Source organism: Podarcis melisellensis (assembly GCF_964234715.1).
Source record: "Podarcis melisellensis genome assembly, chromosome: 6".
Lineage (NCBI taxonomy): Eukaryota > Metazoa > Chordata > Lepidosauria > Squamata > Lacertidae > Podarcis > Podarcis melisellensis.
In genome coordinates this window covers 23,008,010-23,027,706 of record NC_138538.1, presented here as the reverse complement: position 1 = coordinate 23,027,706, position 19,697 = coordinate 23,008,010, and the positions used below count along the sequence as shown (strand labels likewise).

At 44.6% G+C, this 19,697-nt stretch overlaps 1 protein-coding gene and 1 long non-coding RNA gene across 3 annotated transcripts in view; one reads left to right on the top strand and one right to left on the bottom strand.

The window, feature by feature from the left end:
* The window catches only part of LOC309373215, a 408,815-nt gene that overhangs the window by 303,843 nt on the left and 85,275 nt on the right, over positions 1 to 19,697 (bottom strand). The window lies entirely within an intron of this gene.
* The window catches only part of RPN2 (ribophorin II), a 29,951-nt gene continuing 12,641 nt past the window's right edge, over positions 2,388 to 19,697 (top strand). Inside the window, exons 1-9 of one of the 2 annotated variants that reach the window (XM_081916879.1) lie at positions 2,388 to 2,627; positions 3,726 to 3,919; positions 6,876 to 6,971; positions 7,595 to 7,770; positions 8,893 to 8,968; positions 9,881 to 10,015; positions 13,145 to 13,321; positions 14,250 to 14,368; positions 16,293 to 16,398. In XM_081916879.1, coding sequence (XP_081773005.1) covers positions 2,534 to 2,627; positions 3,726 to 3,919; positions 6,876 to 6,971; positions 7,595 to 7,770; positions 8,893 to 8,968; positions 9,881 to 10,015; positions 13,145 to 13,321; positions 14,250 to 14,368; positions 16,293 to 16,398 — 1,173 coding nt within the window. In that variant the 5' untranslated portion in view covers positions 2,388 to 2,533. The remainder of the gene's footprint in view (positions 2,628 to 3,725; positions 3,920 to 6,875; positions 6,972 to 7,594; positions 7,771 to 8,892; positions 8,969 to 9,880; positions 10,016 to 13,144; positions 13,322 to 14,249; positions 14,369 to 16,292; positions 16,399 to 19,697) is intronic. The other variant, XM_081916880.1, reaches the window with a different exon arrangement.

The window sequence follows — 19,697 nt, the reverse complement described above, 5'->3', positions numbered from 1 at the left end:
CAGCCCACGGACGGTCTGGGAATCAGCGTGTTTTTACATGAGTAGAATGTGTCCTTTTATTTATAATGCATCTCTGGGTTATTTGTGGGGCATAGGAATTTGTTCATATTTTTTTTTCAAAATATAGTCCGGTCCACCACATGGTCTGAGGGATGGTCGGCTGAAAAAGGTTGCTGACCCTTGCTTTAGAAGGAAGTAAGGGACAGGTGGGGCTCATCTACCTGGGAAGATATCCCATCTAGGAGAAGGGAAACTCTGATCCCAAACCCCTGCTGCCTTGTGGGATATATTTTGGAGAAGGGAAGGCTAAGGAGTAAACCCTACACAAATCTGAAGTGGAGTCCCTAAGACACCTTGTACGCCTCCTTCTGGCAGCTTCTGTGGCCAATGTGGTGCCAAACATATTGCTCTGCTTTCCTTTGGACCTCATCAGCAAGGCTGAGAAGGGGGTCTTGTCATCTAGGCAGCCCAGGACCTCCATGTTCACTTACCAGCCTTGCGCTCCATGTCTGTCACTTCAGTAGCTAACGCAGCTGAAATATACTCGGAGTTGAGAGTGGATTTCATACTCTGTATTCAGCTCATAGTGGTGAGGAATGAAAGTTCCCCCAAAGTATCTGCTTTATATACATTATTTACACAGTGGGCTGCACGTGATTGGCTAATTATGGGATTCTCCTGTAGGCCAATCAGGTTGTGGATTCACTTCCATCTGGAGCTGGATTGGGTGGCTCCTGCGGACCAATCAGACTGCTGTATTCTGAATCCTATTGTTCTAGGACCAATCAGACTGCTGCATTTTGAATCCTATTCAACTCATTACATAACAGCAGCGGTTTGACTTCACCCCCCAGAGCTGCACTCTGGGGTCTCAAGACACAGTTTTTAGTCAGGGGTGGCTAAAAATGGAGGCTTTCTTGCTACCTCTCAGAATCTTCTGGAAACCAAGCAGATTTTGTCTGCCTCAGAAATCAGCGCCCAAAGTTTCCTTCCTTCTGTATATCACATTCAGCTGTTTCCTCCATATTTTAGGGGGAAATTGGCCTTTCCATCTACAGAGCATTAAACGTTGGAAAGCAGATTCTACGGCTGTCTTGAGGAATGTTATCTCATGAATGAACCAGAAAGTTTTGCCATTAGTCACCGAATATTTACATAAAGTTAGGATGTTAATAACAGGTGTCCTGAAAACGTCCCCCAGTTTGTTGGCGTTACAGGAAACTCCCCCCACCCCACGCCAAGGGACAGAGCCTGTGTGGCTTTTTTTCTAGCCCAGGCACATATAAATCTGTCACACAGGCCACAAACAATATTATTGTTTTGCTTTTAAAAATAAAGAAAATAACTCTTTAAAAAATCGTAACTGGATACAAGTGCATGCAGTGAACGTTTGGCTAACAGTAACTGACTGACAAATGCAGTAACTCCAAGGAATTCTGGAATTCCGGCTGATGATCTAACATGATGTTCCAGGCTTAACAACCCCCTGTGGTGGGGAGTGAAACTAAAGCCAAGAAATTGCATCCGATGGAATTAAAGCAATCAGCAGCTCGGTCCAGAATTTCAGTCTGAATTCCCAGTTCCAAGTAAGCTGAAAGCCTTTAAAAAGAAAATCAAGCCAAAAGCTTTCTTTTGGCCTTGTTTTGTTTATGCATTTGTGTTCATTCAGACATTTCAAGTCCATTGCAAACATGGCTGCCCCCACCCCCACCCCGAAGTCCTGGGAACTGTAGTTGACCCCCCTCGCAGAGCCACAATTCCCAACACCTTTAGCAAACTACGGTTCTCATTGTTCTTTTTGGGGAGGGAGTCATGTGCTTTAAATATGTTGTGTGTACACAGCCAAATAGGAGGAGCCTTGGAGCTTACAGATACCTACACGTGCAGAAATAATCTTGCACTAATAGCGTGCTCTGGTCCATGGAGTCACGAAGAGTCGGACATGTTTAAACGACTAAACAACAACAATGCTGATTATTCCTTGTAGAAGCCCATGTGGAGGGTAGCAACACGAGCACATGCCTTTTCTGCAATGGCTCCTTGCTTGTGGAATGCTCTCTCCAGTGAGGCTCGCCTGTTGCCTCCATTACATATATTTACATGCCGTCCAACTTTTGGGGACGGGAAAACGGGACATCCACGGGCTCAACCCACCCCCCTACCGCGCTCTCTCTCTTCGCCCCGCCCCCCTACACCCGAACCACGCCCCTCCAGCTCATGCCGTTCCAAAGCCTCCCTCCTGCTCTCTTTGAATCTGCCTCCTCCGATGTGAACGACGGAACCCTCAGCCAATCAGCGGAGTACACATCCTCCCAGCCGCTCCTCCCTTTCGTTAGTAGAAATGTAGCCGGGGACGTACCATGAACGGAATGGGAAGGGGGGGAGAGAAAGAAGCAGAGGAAAGCAGCTGAGCTTTCGCTCCACTTATTTCCCCCGAAGTTCGAATCTCCGTGATTTGCCGTACCGTATCCTAGGCGCGGAGGGAGGGAGGTAATCGGACGCCGGGGTACTCCGTGAACGGCTGCCGTGATAAATGGTACGTTCCGCAGCTCCGGGCGGAAGTTGGGCTCTCCTTGGACCTTGGCGTGCGGAAGGCGGCGGCGGCGGCGGAATAATGGCGGCCCCGGGTAAGGAGCGGCGCTGAGGTGGCGGCGTCGGCGTGGGGAAGGGGCTGCGGCCCTGTCGAAAGGGCGGCTTCTCTTCGCGCTTGCGGAGGGGCTGGACACCGAGGGGCGCAGGGTTCTCCTCAGGGAGGCTTCCGGAGGGGCCTGGGCACGGTTGGAAGGGCCGCTATGGCGCTTTGCCGTTAGGCTTGCGACCCTCTCATTGTCCCCAATACACACACGGGGTGGGCAAGGCCGGTGAGGAGACTGCAGCGCTCCCTTGCCTTCCTGTAAGCAGGTAGAAATGCAGCCGGTGAAGCCTTTGCCCGGCGCATCGGTTGGGTGGTAGGAAATAAGATATTCCCCTGCCGGATTTCTGCCTGTCGAAGATGAAATGAGCCTTGCAGGGAAGCAGCCGGCTCGCGTTGAAATGCAAGCGATGGGCTCTCTCTTCTCTCCTCTTCCCCAACCCTGGATAATTTCTATGCTGCAGCACAATCGCTGGCAGGATAGAATGCATGCTCTCGGAAGTCTACACTGGTGGCCCATCTGCCACATGGCCAAGCCCAAAGTGTTAACTATGGGTATATGAAGCCCTTTGCAACTTGGGGGCAGTTTGCCTACCGGATTGCCCTTACCCATTTCACAACAGCTTTGAGCACGTGAACTGGCACTTTTATTACAGGTGCCGCATTATACCTTCACCGCATCTGGGTTGCTTTAGTGTGGCGGCACAGACATTAAAGCCAGCTGACCAAGGGACCTTGCTTCTCTTAACCTCCCTTGCCACAGACTGGTAGAAAACAATGGCAGGATGAAAGTGGCATTAGATTAAAAAAAATACACAAATATCATACAGTTATAGAGAACACATAAACCCTTATACATTAAAAAGATCAAGATTGATAAAAAGGAATGTAAGGCGCAATCATGATATGTGCATCAAATTGTTTTGTTGATTGCACAGTTTGGTGGCCGTGTGGTGAGACCTTCTATCTAAGGTGTCTGAGATAGCATAATCACATGCTTCAGTAAAGAAAGCTATTCAGAACACTATATTCTCTAGGGAGACATTAATGAAACACCTATTAAGGTTCTTACCTCTTTTTTCTTCATTTCCAGGGTATCTCACCATTTTCATCTTGGCCTTAATATTTGTGGCCAGCTTACAGGCTCTGACTCCTAGCCATTATCTCACAAAACATGATCTTCAGAGGCTACGAGCTTCCTTGGAGCGTCCCTTTACTGATCTGGAAGGAAGTTATTACTCCATTGTAGGACTGAACAAATTAGGAGGGCAAGTGGCCGATGAAAAGGTAAGAATGTGTCATTATGGAGTTCAGAAAGTTATCAGGCTATGAAGAATGAGCTGTAAGTATCTGTATATTGGTAAACCAGAATAGAATCTGTTTAACTCTGGCAGGTAATAGTTGCTTGGTTTGTTAAATACATTCTCTGCTGCCTGAGCATTTGCAGAGCTCCTGAATCACAGTGCTATGTGGTAATATTAGGAGCATATCCTGTTTTATGTAAAGCAAGGATGGGAAATGTAGTACAATCCTGTGGTTGTGATTTTCTCTCTCTTTGTGTGACATGAAGAGAGCAGAGATTGGCAGATAACCACAAAAGAGACAGATTGAGAGAAAGAGAACTAAAACGGACAGTTGCCATAATGCTGCTTTGGAAATACAGTGCAATATTATGATTACTGCTCACCTTGGTTTGTTCCCTCTTTCAGAAGGAGAGGGTGTGCACATAATGGCTTGGGTCCAAAGATACCCTTTTGCAAGCAGAAAGCCTCTTCCTTGGAAAAGAGTTCTCTGTGACAAAAACAGCACATACTTGTTCCATTTGAAAAAGCTTTTGAACAAACATTCTCAAGACCTCTCTATAGCCTTTGAAAGTATGTATGCTACAGCCTTCACCATGTTTCCCAAATTCTGGCATTGCCCTCAATCGATGTGCTGCACTGTGAGAAATCTTTCGCTTGCTAGCTTGTGCAATAGCTCATAAAAAACACACAAGCATTTTCTCCTTCTGCTTACAGATCTTTGGATCCAAGCCATTGGAGCTAGGTACAGGTGGCATGGGAAGCAGTGACATCCAAAATTCAGAAGCCTTTCCTATGTTGCAATCGGTTATTTATACACACAATCCTATTGAAATCATTGGCATTTCATCAGGAATACTGTAATTTTTTTGTGACCAGTTTAAATTTTACTAGTGTAGCCATAACAATACTGTCTATGGGAGTAATTCAGTGTCCAACACCAATAGATAAAATGCATTCATTGTAAAACCCTTCTGAAACGATACAAAAAATATTTGGACAGGGCTTGGAGATTTTAATACTACCACATGACACAGAAAAATCAGGAGTTAGTATTGTTCATATACACTGCTAGGATCTTGCATATGAGTCTTTCAAGGGCAAGAGTATGCAGGAACTGGAAACAGCTTTGAACAGAGTATTGGGTTAGAAATGGGAAAATGCAAAATTAGATCCCTACTTGGTCACGAAGCTAATCAGATGGCCTTGAGCCACTCACTGTCTTCTCATCCGTTTGGGAATAATGTAGTGGTGAGTAATATTGCGTACTGTCTTGGGGTATTGTCTGCTGCCTTGAGCTCCTTGGACATAAGTGAAAGAAAATATGCTGTTTTTGACAGCATCCTGAGCCCAAGACAGAGTCCACCAAGGTTGTTAGAATGCAGCTCCCATGGTTCACCCCACTGCTGGCCATTCATTCCAAATGAAGTTGCCTTTTATTGAATCAGACTGTGGAGCCACTTTGCACAGTATTGTTTACATTGACAGTGGCTCCTTAGAGTTTCAAGCTGTGGGTTGGAGATAGTTTGCACCTGGACTTTTATGCATGCCAAGCAAGTGCCCTAAACCAAGGTCCTTTCCTGCTGCTTTTGCTTATCACTTCTTCAGGCTACTTTAAAAATCCAATTGTTGCCTCCCTTTTGCTATTTCAAATAGGCAGCTGTTTTCTGTTGCATTGTAAAAAATATTTTATCTAGTGCTGAAGTTCTTGGGTGTTGTAACAGAGATCCATCAGTAGATGGTGCCAAGGCTTAACCTGCTTCCTTTTTGTTCTGTCTTTATGTATGCAGTCTAGTTCCCCAAATGGGGGTAGGGTAGCCAGATTTGCACATTATGGAATTACTTTAATTACCCCACTTAAATACACCCATTTGATTTCCCAGTTGCTTTCTGCCTGCTGTCACCAAAATCACACAAACCTGAAGAGAGAACAGCCTCATCCTAGGAAAAAGAGAACCTGCCCACCCCTTACATTTATGCCTGCTTTCACTTGAGACCCATCAGCCACATGAGGAATTGCTATGATGCTGCCTTCATAATAGAGGTAGCTCAGTAAGTACATCACTGAGCAAGATGGATTCTCGTTTCATTGATTCTCATCCTTGGCAGAGCTGGTGCAAAAGAGCAATAGCTGATAATAAGCAACAGGGGTATCACCTGCCATCCAAGCCCCCACCCCACAGACACCAAAAAACCCTGAAACTGGAACTTGCACATACGAAGCATGTGCTCCTTTAATGAGCCGTATGGTCCCAAGGCCAGCTAATGTGTCAGATGGGCCCTAGATTTGCACTTAGATTTGTGAGCGCTGTCACAGGAACATAGGAAGCAGCCTTACATTGAATCAGATCATTGGCTCATCTAGTTCAGTACATCTACAATGAGTGGCGGTAGCTATCTAAGGTTTCAGACATGGGCGTTCTCAGCCCCACCAGGTGCTTGTAACTGGGACCTTCTGCATTCAAAGTAGATGCTCTGCCACTTTGCCCCTGGCCTTCCACTCTGTGCACTCTGGGCTTTTACTAGAGAAACCACAGTTGTTTAAAAAAGGAACCAGTTTAGGTCTCTCTCTCTCTCTCTCTTTTGCAGGTGATGGGGGACACTGGCACGGTAGAAAGTTCCATTGTGTTTTGAATGTGGCTTTGGGAAATCAGATGGTATGGTTGCATCTGATGGTTTGCACAAGTGTTTGTAGTCTTGGGAAATGTATTTGTGAATTCTTCTGTGCTAAAGCCTTTCATTTGTTGTTTGGTCACATTGAATATATTCCTCAGAAATTCTAATAACCATTACTATTTTGTTATTGTTTTTTCTCTTTATATTCTTAAGTGACACTTGTGTTCCTTTTTGAATCAGTAGATATCTGTAGATTGAATGTAATACCTGCATGTGTACAGTCAGGATGGTTAATTTTATATTTCTTTGTGTGTGTATATGTGCAGGCTGCCTGTAACTTCATAAAATCAAAGGTGGACCCCAATAGTGTCGATTCCCTCTTCTATGCTGCACAGGCCAGCCAGGCGTTGTCTGGATGTGAGGTGAGTTTAATTCTTTGTAGAGGAAATGGTATTAATTCTCCTGTTGTGCACATCCGTCTTTCTGAGACAGGCAAGTCTGAAGAACTCCTTACCCTTACCGTCAAATTGCAATTCATAGGTAAATAGGTAAAGGACCGCTGGATGATTTAAGTCCAGTCCAAGGCCACTATAGTGTTGCAGCGCTCATCTCACTTTCAGGCCAAGGGAGCTGGCGTTTGTCCACAGAAAGCTTTCTGGGTCATGTGACCAGCATGACTAAACCACTTCTGGCACAACGAAACACAATGACAGAAACCAGAGCACACGGAAACGCCGTTTACCTTCCCACCACAGCGGTACCTATTTATCTACTTGTACCAGTGTGCTTTCAAACTGCTAGGTTGGCAGGAGCTGGGACAGAGCCACGGGAGCTCACCATGTCATGGGGATTCGAACTGCCAACCTTTTGATTGGCAAACAAGCCCAAGAGGCTCAGTGGTTTAGACCACAGTGCCACCTGCATCCCTTGCCCTGCAATTCATAGATGAAATGCTGAGCATTTCTGACCATGGCTTATGAATACTGCAAAACTAACGGTGGGAAAGAGGTCTGTTTAACAATGAGACAATGTTTATCTTTCTTAGATTGCCATTTCAAATGAAACTAGGGAGCTGCTGCTTGCCGCTGTCAGTGAAGATTCCTCCGTCACCCAGATCTACCATGCTGTTGGAGCCCTGAGTGGCTTTGGGCTCCCTCTTGCCTCCCAAGAAGCCCTGACTGCCCTGACTTCTCGTCTCAGCAAGGAAGAGAACGTCTTGGCGTAAGTCTTTTAGGAAATGTAATAGTAATAGTTAACTTGCTTGCCTGTGGGTTCCTTCTGTCATTCCACTTGCATGCAGCCACTCTGTTTGCATTTGTAATTCATTGGTAAATGTATCTGTATATTTGGAGGTATAATGATAACAAGTTGGTACACTGGTTAAAAGACTAGGGTTGAAGCTATCGTGTTTTCATTATTGTTTTAGCATAAGCTGTTAACAGCACTGTGGATTAATGTGAGAAATAGTTCCTGGACTTTTGCGGGGAGGGGAGGCTTTGCTATATACATTTCAGTTGTGTGTGTGTGTAGAGAGAGGAGTAAGATACATTAATTGTAGAGACTATGGCCCAGTTTAGAATAGTGGGCTGGCTTTCTTAGTGGCTACTGAAGCAGGGCCTAGTTTCAAAAGCACTCTGTTCATATCTCTGGCAAGCCTACTGAGTGGGGGAGAGAAAGAGAAATGGGCCCGCATCATACAGACTGGTTTCCACCATCAAATTGCACAAATTGTACAGGGAGAGACGATAAGAGGAAGTTTAGGCTTTGTATCTACAGTACAGTATCAATACAGTGAAGTATTGAAAGCTGAACATTATTTGACTTGGTTTTATTTTTATTAATAAAAATACTAATTTTAGGTAGGCTTCTTTCATTGTGCTGTTTTTGATGCCTGCTTAGGACTCTTATTTTTAGGTGATCCCAACCAGACATGTAGTTTATTATGTCTACTTGTTTTTAAAGTCCACAGATTTTATTGGTATTTTTATGACTATTTTGTATCACTTATTGTAAGCAGCTTGGATTTTTTTTTTAATTAAGCGTTGTGTAAATCTTCTTAGTTTGATAAATAAATCTTTAGCTTAGGGTATAATACTGAATTTCTTCCAATTCAATAAGATGTCAGCTAAAGGTCTGTGCCATTCCATGCATCCCCTCTGCCAAAGGCACTTTCATTCCCTGACTCAACAGACAGTGATAGTTCGTGGTTTTTATTTGATGTTTCTGTTGTTGGCTAATATCTTTGACACCTCTGATGAGGCCAGTAGTCTGCTCTTAACTGGTGAAAATTATATCTGTATCTAGTCTTTTCTCCTCCTCATACTCTGGTTTCTGTTGTTTCAGAACAATTCAGGCTTTGCAGACTGCTTCATACTTGTCCCAGCAGGCTGACTTAAGAGGAATTGTGGAAGAAATAGAGGTATTTATTACAGGTGTCTGTTTATTTTTATGATGCACCCTTCAGCTCAGAAAGCCCCAACATGACCCAAAATATAAAATCAGTTAAAAACCATGCTGTAAAACAGTTAAATTTATTACAAAACCATGCAAAGATACAGGAAAGATCAAACAGCACTCAGCTTCCGTCCATTCCAAATGCTTGATGGAAGGAAGAGTCTGCTTTCCAAAAACACAGCCAGGCAAGTCGTCTCTCAGTCAGGGAACGACATTCCATAATTTGGGGCCAATACAGAGAATCCCCTGTTCCTGTTAAAAGATAACCAAGGTTCCACAAATGATGGAATTTGTGAATGACACATCCACGCCATACATTTAAAGTGCATGTATACCACTGTAACAGTCATGCTCCCCGCTCCCCAAAAAAATATTCTGGGAGCTGTAGTTTGTCCCTCAAAGCTACAGTTCCAAGCACCATTAAGAAACTACAGGATTCTTTAAAACCCATGTGCTTTAAATATATTGTGTGCATTTGACCTAACTGTCTAACTTGACAGTCACATACTTCACTCCAGCTTTCCTTCAAAAAGCAACTTTATCCTCGAGACAGTAATTAAATGGCTTTGATGATAAAATGGTATATAAATCTTGCTCAATAAATAACAACCCTGTGTAGTGGCAGAGAGACTGCATGGTGCTCATTTTCATATTTGCTTCCAGAAAAAATCTGTTTGCAAATAACACAGAAATAAGCACTAAACTTGTGCTAATTCTGCTATATTTCTGGAAGTGGCTTTTGCATCATGTGAAAGTTCAAATACAATGTATAAGAATCAGGGAAATGTCAGAAAAACTGAATAAACGGTTGTATGAATGCAGCCCTGGTGGCTGTCATTCAACTGCTGCAAAGTTCTTTGTTGTAATCCTGTTCTAGGATCTTGTTGCCCGACTGGATGACCTTGGAGGGGTGTATCTGCAGTTTGAAGAAGGACTTGAAGCAACTGCATTGTTTCTGGCTGCTACATACAAATTGTCTGACCATGTAGGGACAGAGCCAGCAATGAAAGAGGTACTCATTGGATGCTGCTTCTTTCCCTGATCTACAGTACTATATACTTTTTGGATAAGATATGTGTGAATAATTATTTATCCAGGCATAAACTGCAAACCTGAAGTAGAAGAATTTGAACTGATGCATGAAGGAGTGAAGTAATATCTGCCATCGTTTAACCACTCTCTTAGCTAGACCTCAGAACAGCTTTTCTTTCATTTATCAAAATAAATGTTAATATTGCCTTGTAGCAGAAGAGTAGCTGTATTGATCTGTATTAATGGGAGGGTGTAAAGCACAGAGGTAGCGTAACAACGGGCTGATCTTACTGAAAAGGGTTGGCTGTGCATTTGCAGCACATATGACCCTTTGGTCCACATGTACCAGTGACATCTTAACAGTCCCCAGGCCAAAAATAATTGGAATAGGAAAACAAGGCATTGGTATTTTAATGGATGTGCCTGGAAAGGTTATGACATATCCACCCACAAATTATCCTGATGATGAGCACAGCAGAGTGTTTAGAGTGTCCCCACTAATGGCTACATCCAGTGGACACAATCCACTCCCACCAGGGTGCAGCTCCCACATTCAGAAGATTCTGATGTAACTCAGTAGAGCTCTGTGGTGTGCATCACCCCACCCTCTACCACTTGTGAATGTGCATGGGTACATGGGCAGGCATCATGATGTATAGGGAGTCGGGGGGGGGGGTTGATTTCTAAAATCGTTCCCACCTCTTCTCTCTCTCTCTCTCTCTCTCTCTCTCTCTCTCTCTCTCTCTCTCTCTGCCTGGTGCAATATTCTCATGCCTGTGCATGGACATAGGGGAGAAGAGAGGAGATGGGGCTCAACTGAGCAGTGCAGGGGTGTACCTAGATTGTGCCCATTGTGTCTGTTCAATCATGCAGAGCTTTAAAAAATGAGAGTTTTGGATTAGGTGTGTCTGTTCTTGTTTTCGGTCCTTCCTCACCCCTGGAAGAATCTAGATCAAAAATATGCTATGAGCACATGCAGAATTTTCCAAAGGAACCTGTACATTTCAGTGCATGCAAAGCTAACTTTAACGTGTGTTTGTGTTTGAGTTGGGGCAGGAAACGTTTCGTGGTGATTTGAGGTCAGGGATAAAGAAAGCCAGAACTTCTAATCTAAAGCGAATCCATTTTCTAAACTTTAGTGGCAAACTGAGTTATTTTTATGGCATAAAATAACAAATAGATTTAGGTTCTTAAAATGCCTCATGTGCTTGGGCATGCCATAGTGACATGATGGAAATAGTGCATTTTAATAAATTTAACAGGAAAGACTGTTAATAAGTTTCTGCTTTAAAAAAATATGATTGATCAGGGCCTTAATTGGTGACCTCATAAAGTAGAGACAGACATGTAGAGCTTTTATGTGCTGTCCCTGGGACATGTTTTTCCCCATGGTAGGTTAAGATCCTAATCATCAAGCTCTTTCTCTGAACTGAAAATACAATTAATGTCTAGCATCTGTAATTCTAGTATAAATGCTAATAGGCTGAAAATGCCCCAGGTTATGAATGGGGAGCTTTCAGTCACCCTTCTTCTGCAAAAAAAACTTGATGTGGAAACACTCTTTTGCCATTGTGGCTTGACACCATCATTCAGGTAAATCTAAGATGGCAAATTATAGACTGCCAGACATCAAACAATGGTTTAAAAAATAATAATTCCAAAATTGGCCCTATTAAATATAATTGCTCAGTATGGATTAAAAATTATGTTGTCAGAAACTGTTGTTGTTGTTGTTGTTTTGCATATAAATTTTCTTTTGTTTCAAATAATAACCAATATTAAAAGAAAACAAGTTCATTTTAACTGAATGAGGCAATGCTAGTTTTCAAGCCAGTTTCAGGAATTATTTGAACCCATGGTAAGGCAAAGGTAAAGGGACCCCTGACCATTAGGTCCAGTCGTGGCCGACCCTGGGGTTGCGACTCTCATCTCGCTTTATTGGCCGAGGGAGCCAGTGTGCAGCTTCCGGGTCATGTGGCCAGCATGACTAAGCCGCTTCTGGTGAACCAGAGCAGTGCACGGAAACGCCGTTTACCTTCCTGCCAAAGCAGTCCCTATTTATCTACTTGCACTTTGAGGTGCTTTCGAACTGCTAGGTTGGCAGGAGCAGGGACCGCAATGGGAGCTCACCCCATCGCGGGGATTTGAACCGCCGACCTTCTGATCAGCAAGTCCTAGGCTCTGTGGTTTAACCCACAGCGCCACCCGCATTCCTGAACCCATGGTAGGGTGTGGCAATTTGCCATTTTGTTAGAAACAGTGATGGCGGTGGTGAATTATCTGGGCCAACAAAGATCTATCTCACGGGTTTGAAGACTGTTTACTGAGCCGCAGGAACAGGAGGAAATGGGGTGCACAAACCAATGATAGGAACATAGGAAGCTGCCTTATACTGATTCACACCATTGATCCATCAAGCTCAGTATTGTTTACTGCCAGTGGCCCTCCAGAGTTTCAGGCAGGAGTCTTTCTCAGCTCTACCCGGAGAAGCTGGGGGTTGAACCTGGGACCTTGTACATAGAAGGCAGATGCTCAACCACTGAGCCACAGCCCTTCCCCCGCTCATTCTGCCCATCATCCCCCAAACACTTTTTTCCTTGTTGTCTGTAAGGATAAATGTGACTATAATTAAGGGAACAACCCATATCTAGGAAGTTAGGTCCAAACAGGAGGCAAGGCTAGAGTGAGAAATAAGCTAAAGGAGAGACAACCTGTTGTACAGTAGAACCTCAACTTATGACCGCCTCTACTTGGGCTCAATCCAAGTTGCGACCGCAGCAGACCCAGAAGTAAATACCGGGTTTGCCGTGATTCACGCATGCGCAGAAGGGTGCTGCTGCCAAATGCGCCTGCGCACAATGGCACTTCTACCAGCGACCTGGATCAACTTATGGACGGACCTCCAGAACTGATTACATCCGTAAGTAGAGGTTCCACTGTACTTCCTTATATAATAAAACCATTTCTTGTCTTCATTCCTGTTGCCTACTCTCTATTAAAAGAGAACATTACATTGCTTCTCTCTCTTTCTTCCTCTCCTCTAACCCATTGGCTTCCAGGGCCTTTAGTCTGCACATGCATCATAGTTTTATGGTTTTTCCTTTTTCAGGATCAAATCATCCAGCTGGTGAATGCAATTTTCAGCAAGAAGAACTTTGAGGTTCTTTCTGAAGCTTTTAGTGTGGCTTGTGCTGCAGCTTCCCTTTCCCAGAATCGTTACCATTTGCCAGTCATTGCAGTCCCTGATGGGCCTGCTGCCGTCTCCCACCACCAGCCCATTTTTAAGGTGAGTTGCTAGACTGTGATCAGTTGTGTTACTTTAACCTATAATTCCCCTGAGTCTGAGAACTAAAACAGCCTAGGGAAGAGAGCACTGAAACTGTGTCATAAATCAGGGACAGTCTACATGCCCAGGGTCATGAAGCACTATCCAAAGTATATTCAAGAGCCTCAGGGGTCAGATAGAGAGGGCTAGTCTATGTGACAGAGTATAAATTTGGAACCTGCCGAAATAGGAATGGATCCAGCTGAAACTGTAATGCTTCCTTGTTGTTTTTCCAGTTGCCAAGAGGTGTAATGTTGTTGATGTAATCTTGTAATATTTGTAGTACTGAAATGTTTCGATATATTGTTGTATTGCTATTATGTTGCTACAGAATTGTTCTTACGATAGTTGACTTTGAGAAGTATTCCTGTTTTCTTTGTTGCAAGCTGCCTTGAGCATGATTCTTTTTGTGGAAAAGGGGCGTACAAATAGAATTACAAATGCATAAATGAAAATATTGCCCCTCATTATGTTGTTTTTTAATCACATAAAGGGTAACAATGGAGGGAAGTCTGTATGCATGCTCCACCGTTGACCATTCTTCACTGAGCAGGAGGACTGAGGAGGCTTGAATCACCTGAGGGCTCTTAACAAGCCTGCCCCCAATCAGGATATCTACGTTAGTGGGCTTCCCACTTCCCAGCCCTTTCAGCCCTTCCTGCTCCATGCAGTGGATATTCGGCATGGAACTGGTGTGACTGTGCTTCCTTATCCTCACACCTCCTTCTTGTTAGATGCATGAATGGGCTTTCAGTAAAAAGCTATGTAAAAGTTGATATTAGTCTTTGGCAGACACGCACACAAAACGGGTCTGCAATTTGGCGGGTAAACTTCAGTTGCTGTGGTTGTGGGAAATAATCTAATCTTGCAAGTCTTTCTCATTCTCTAGCTCCAGGTGACCAATGTTATGTCACAGCCCCTGACTCAGGCAAGTGTGACCTTGGATCATGCAAAATCGGCTGCTACTAAAGCCACAGTCCTTCAACAGTCTGCCTTTGCCCTGTCTGGGTAAGGAAATATATTTTTGCTTTATTTTGGCTTCGGTTTTATTTTTTTCAGGGTGTGTACAGAAGACAGTCTGTTTTGAATTGTCTATTTTCTGGTACCCTAGGAAGAACTGAGAGAAACTGGGGCAGGTAGAAAATACACATGTTCCTCAAGCATACTGTTACTTAACTAGTTTTTTTGTTTTGGGGTTTTTCCCCAAATTCAGAGAGAACAACTCTGTAGGCTGTGATCAGGTGCTTTGTTTATTTGTTCATATTCCAAAAGCATCAACCAGGTTTGTGATTTTTTTTGTTTTGTTTGTGATTTCTTTCTCCCCCCTGATAACACCAGAACATCCAATTAAGCTGAATGTTGGAAGATTCAGGACCAATAAAAGAAAGTACCGTATTTTTCGCCCTATGGGACGCACTTTTTCCCCTCCAAAAATGAAGGGGAAATCTGGGTGTGTCCTATGGGGCGAATGCAGGCTTTCGCTGAAGCTTGGAGAGCGAGAGGTGTCTGTGCGCACCGACCCCTCTCGCTCTCCAGGCTTCAGGAAGACATCCGCAGCCTAGGCAGCCCTGCGGGAGGTCCCGCAGGGATGTCTAGGCTGCGGATAGCAGCCTGCTTCCCGGAGCGTCGGGCGCCCTGAAAGCAGAGCGCCCGGCGCTTTGGGAACACATCTGCAGCCTGGGCAGCACTGCAGGAGTTCCCCGCAGGGCTCCCCACGCTGCGGATAGCAGCCTGCCACCCGGCGTGCGCTACACCCTGAAGCAGAACGCCCCGCGCGCCAGACAGACATCCGCAGCGTGGGGAGCCCTGCAGGAGTTCCCCGCAGGGCTCCCCACACTGCGGATAGCAGCCTGCCGCCCGGCGGGCGGGGCACCCTGAAGCAGAGCGCCCCTCGCGCCGGGCAGACATCGGCCAGCCCCACAAGCTCGGGGGACAGCAGGGAGGTGGCGCTGTTCCTTGACCTGGTTCGGTTTCCCTGACCTTTGGGGGGGGGGGATAAAAGAAAAAAAAATTCCTTTATTCCCCCCCCCCCCAAAAAAAACTAGGGTGTCCTATGGGATGAAAAATACGGTATTTCTTCATGAAGCACATAGTTTAAATTACGGATCTCACTTCCACAGGAGGCAGTGATGGCCACCTACTTGGATGGCTTTAAAAGATAATTGGACAAATGCGTTGAGGAGAAGCCTGTCAGTGACTGCCAGCCATGTTGGCTATGTTCTACCTTCACCTTCAGAGGCATTCTACCTCTGAATACTTGTTGCTGGGAAGCACAAGGGGCTGGAGTGCTGTTGAGGTCATATCCAGCTTGCAGGCTTCTCACAGGCATCTAGTCAACCACTATGAGAACAGGATGCTGGAATAGATGGCCCATTGGCCTGATCCAGTGGCTGTTATGTTCTTAGTTGGTGACTCTACCTTTGTTTGTTTTGGTCACTTTGGCGCTGCTTCACCCCCAGAGACTCCATTGTCTTGCAAGACAGGTAGATGCCTGCAACAACAAGACAGTCATACCTCATGTTACGTTTGCTTCATGATACGTTTATTCAGGTTGCGTCCTGCGGTGACCCGGAAGTACCGGAAAGGGTTACTTCCAGGTTTCGCCTCTTGCACATGCGCAGATGCGCAAAATGACATCATGCGCAGAAGCGGCGAATGGCAACCCGCACGTGCGCAGATGCACCGCTGTGGGTTGCGTTCCTTTCATGTTGCGAACGGGCCTCTGGAACGGATCACATTCACAACCAGAGGTACCACTGTATTTGAATTGGTGTAGCTTTCCTCTGCCAATTTTATCTAGCTGCTTCTCTTTTCATTGGCTTGCTATTTGAAGCGATATGTTCCAGAAGCATCATCTCACCTTCTGATGACTTTTTGTTGGACACATGGCTACCAATATCCTGCAATTTTACCACTGTTCTTCTTTTAACAGAAATGCCTTTGAGCTGAATTTCATGAGTGTCAAGCCTGCCAGTGGGTATTACGATTTCGTGATCAGTGTCAATGGGGACAATCGCTTTATTGCAAACAAAGTTGAGGTGGGTATATGTTTTGAATGCATTTGGAGTCTTTGTAATCATGGATTGGAGCCAAGTTGATTTGCATTAGCTGGAAATGTTTCTCTTACCAATTTGTATCCCACCCTGCAATGTTAAAAACATTGTCAGGGCAACTTAGCAAAATAATAAAATATGGAAAAATGGAAAAGATAAAAAATAAACAGACAATTTTTTTAAAAAACAAACATTTCCATCATGGATTTTAAAGCCTGAAATGATTCATTTTGGGGCAGGACCCACCTAGCATCCTATTTCAATACCCATGACCTTGACTCCGCATCTTCCTATGCAAAATTATAGTGCAGAGGGGTGGGAACTTATGACCTTCCAGATATTGCTGGGCGACAGCTCTCTTCATCTGGAACCATTAGCCATACTGGCTGGGGCTGGTATCAGTTTGAAGTCCAGCAACACTGCAGGCAAGGGTTCAAACTTTTTTAAAAAATGGCACCTCTCAAGCAAGCTATCTCTCTCATGTAGGAAGCAACCTCCCTCTTCTGAAAAGACTTGCTGTATTTTGTACTGCTTGCTGACCGTTAACCTCTCATTCCCTGACTTTTGTGGCCTTTGCTGAAAGACCAGGTTTTAAAATCATGATCCTATTTGATCCTTGCTCATTTAGGTTTTAATGATATAGGTGTGGAGAGGAGCTGTGTTTTCCTTGTTAACATTTGGCTTTTAATATAAAGTTAAAACAAGAAGCATCTGCTTATCTTTGGGTAAGAACCAGAGGTGCGTTATGTACGTATATCTTTTATGCATCTTATTTTCCTACAGTTTCCCTTTAAAAAGATGTTATTTCCAAAGTCACAGCAGTTACAGTAACTGCAAACAACTGGTGTTTGTGTAGGTTCCTTCAAATGCTGCTTACGCTACATGTTTTGGTTTGGGGCTCTTTTGCCCTCAATTGCCTGTTTAATTGAAAAATTAGCATTTAAGTCTTGCTGCTCACTCAGCGTGGAGCAGCTCGAAGAAGGCACTTGTTTACAAGTGCTGACCTCTGCCATACATATCAAAATCAATGTGGTAATTGGAGTAATAATCTCCCTTCAAGCATCAGAAGGGGATTGATGGTGCTGCTTAAACACTCTGGAAGCATGGACGAGTGCTAGTGGCCGTGCATTAATGGTGATGGCTTTGTACGAACACGGCCTCATAATAAGCCACATTGTTCCTGGAGAAAGCTGTTGGGAGAGCTGCTTTTTAGAGGCTGTCATTAGCATTAATTCTACTTAGTGCACCAGAATTTTTGACAATTATGATCTAAACTTGGAGGCTAGCGTGCTAAGCAGAAAGAGACTGCATTTCCTGGCATTAGTGTGTGTGTTATATGAGTAACACACACACACACTTTAAAGCAGCCATGCTTTTCCAATGGTGCTATGCAATCCTAATCCTTACTTGTTCGTACAACAGTGTGCTTGGTGCTATACAGAACAACAAGAGAGGAAGCTACATGCATGTGCACATACACACCGCTGCACTTGGAGCTTGAAGAGGTTTACCTTCCTATGTTTGTTATGCGTCAACCCCACTTAGTATCAACAGCCATTCTCCTAGTGCTGGAGCTTCCCAAATAGTGTCCACATGTATCATGGTGCCCTTGAACCCTGTCTCCCCCTTGGTGCTTGCCAAGGCTCCCAGTATATCCTAGTATTTATTCATTTAAATAAGTTTAGGAGGTGCTTTTTTTTTGTTTGAGGAGGGATTGCATATTTTTAGTTGTTTGAAGGGGTTATGCACTCTCTTTTTGGTCCATTCTCATTGTTGTGGGTGGTAGCTGTTTTCGAAGAGTTTTCTTCTTCTCTGAAATGGATCCCCCCCCCACACACACACACAAAGGATGCCAGTGGGCTCCAATGGGTGTCTTGCACTTGTGAAAGATGTTGAAAAGAAATCCTGAACATGAGCCTGGGTAATTTGAGGGGGAAATACGCAGAGAGGTTTTGTCTTTCTTATAAGGTTCAGGCCTTGTACATAGCAGGGAGACATAACAAACATACAGATGAAAACTCTCAGAGAACTACCTGACCAATCCTACCTCTGCAAAGATAATGCTAAGCAGTACCTCCACCATCACTTTGGTTAACTGTCTTATTAGCAGGACAATTAACCCTTAGGACAATTCACTCCTTCTGAACAGCAGATGCGTCATTCCATGAGTTCCTGTCCTTTCAGGAGATTGCAGTAGTTATCCCTGAGCTGCAACTTGGTTAATGCACCTGCATCCATTAGCTCTATAATCCCTTGCTCCTGTAAGTCTCTTAGGTGAGGACTTTACATGCTATTACTGCATAGGAGAGTGTGCGGGAAGATATTCCCTTTGTTGTTCTGCTTGTCCTTCTGAACTCTGGTTCCGGTTCCTGAACAGGGTCAGCACACACACTCGTATCAGACCCGCTCATTGAGATTTCTGCTTCTTGATTGGTTGGTTGGTCTGGGTCCTTGTGTTGGCTCATGCTTGCAGGTAGGATTTATTCAGTGTTCGCTGGTTCCACGTTGCCTGGTCTGGATCTTTCATCAAAGTAAACACAGTGGCTTACTAGCACCTTGCACGTCTTGGGCTGGTGGGTTCTGTACCCTTTGCACTTTTTACCATACTCCACCAAGACATCTTTAGACACTCAGTCTCCCTGTTTCGAGCACTTTTCACTTGGGACATACACATGAGCTCTGGTGTCACTTTGGCCTAAATTTGGTTTTGCCAATGCCACATCTCTTGTGGAGTCATCTCAATTGCCTTTGGTGGCAGTTGGTCCTGTAGGTAAGTAGCCGCCATGATTGCATCTCACCAAAATGAGTTGGGAAGGTTGTCATCTAGCATCATGGCTCCCGCCATGTCTACCAGAGTCTTCCTCTTTCTTTCTGCCACTTGGTTCTCTTTGGGGGGCACATGGTACTGTGGTCTGGTGCTCAGTGCCCTGATTGTTACTTGAGGAACTCTTCCATTTCTTTCCCCGTGTGCTCTTTCCCCATTGCCAGTGTGAATTATGTCTGGTTTCGGCTGGAACTTGTAGCTGGTCAACACTACAAGTTTCTCCAGCACCTCATTCTTGTGCTTTATGAGGTATGTGGTGTTGTATCTGGGGTAGACATCAATTAATGTTATGAAGTACCTGTTCCTGGAGGGATTTGGTGTCTCCATTAGTCCACTCAAGTCTCCAGTGGGCCCTTGGCTCTGTTTCGGCTGATCTTGGGCAGTGGCATCCATGTCATCTTGGCCTTCATGCAGCATGCATACTTCATTTATGCAGGGCATGCTGGTATCACCAGGTCCT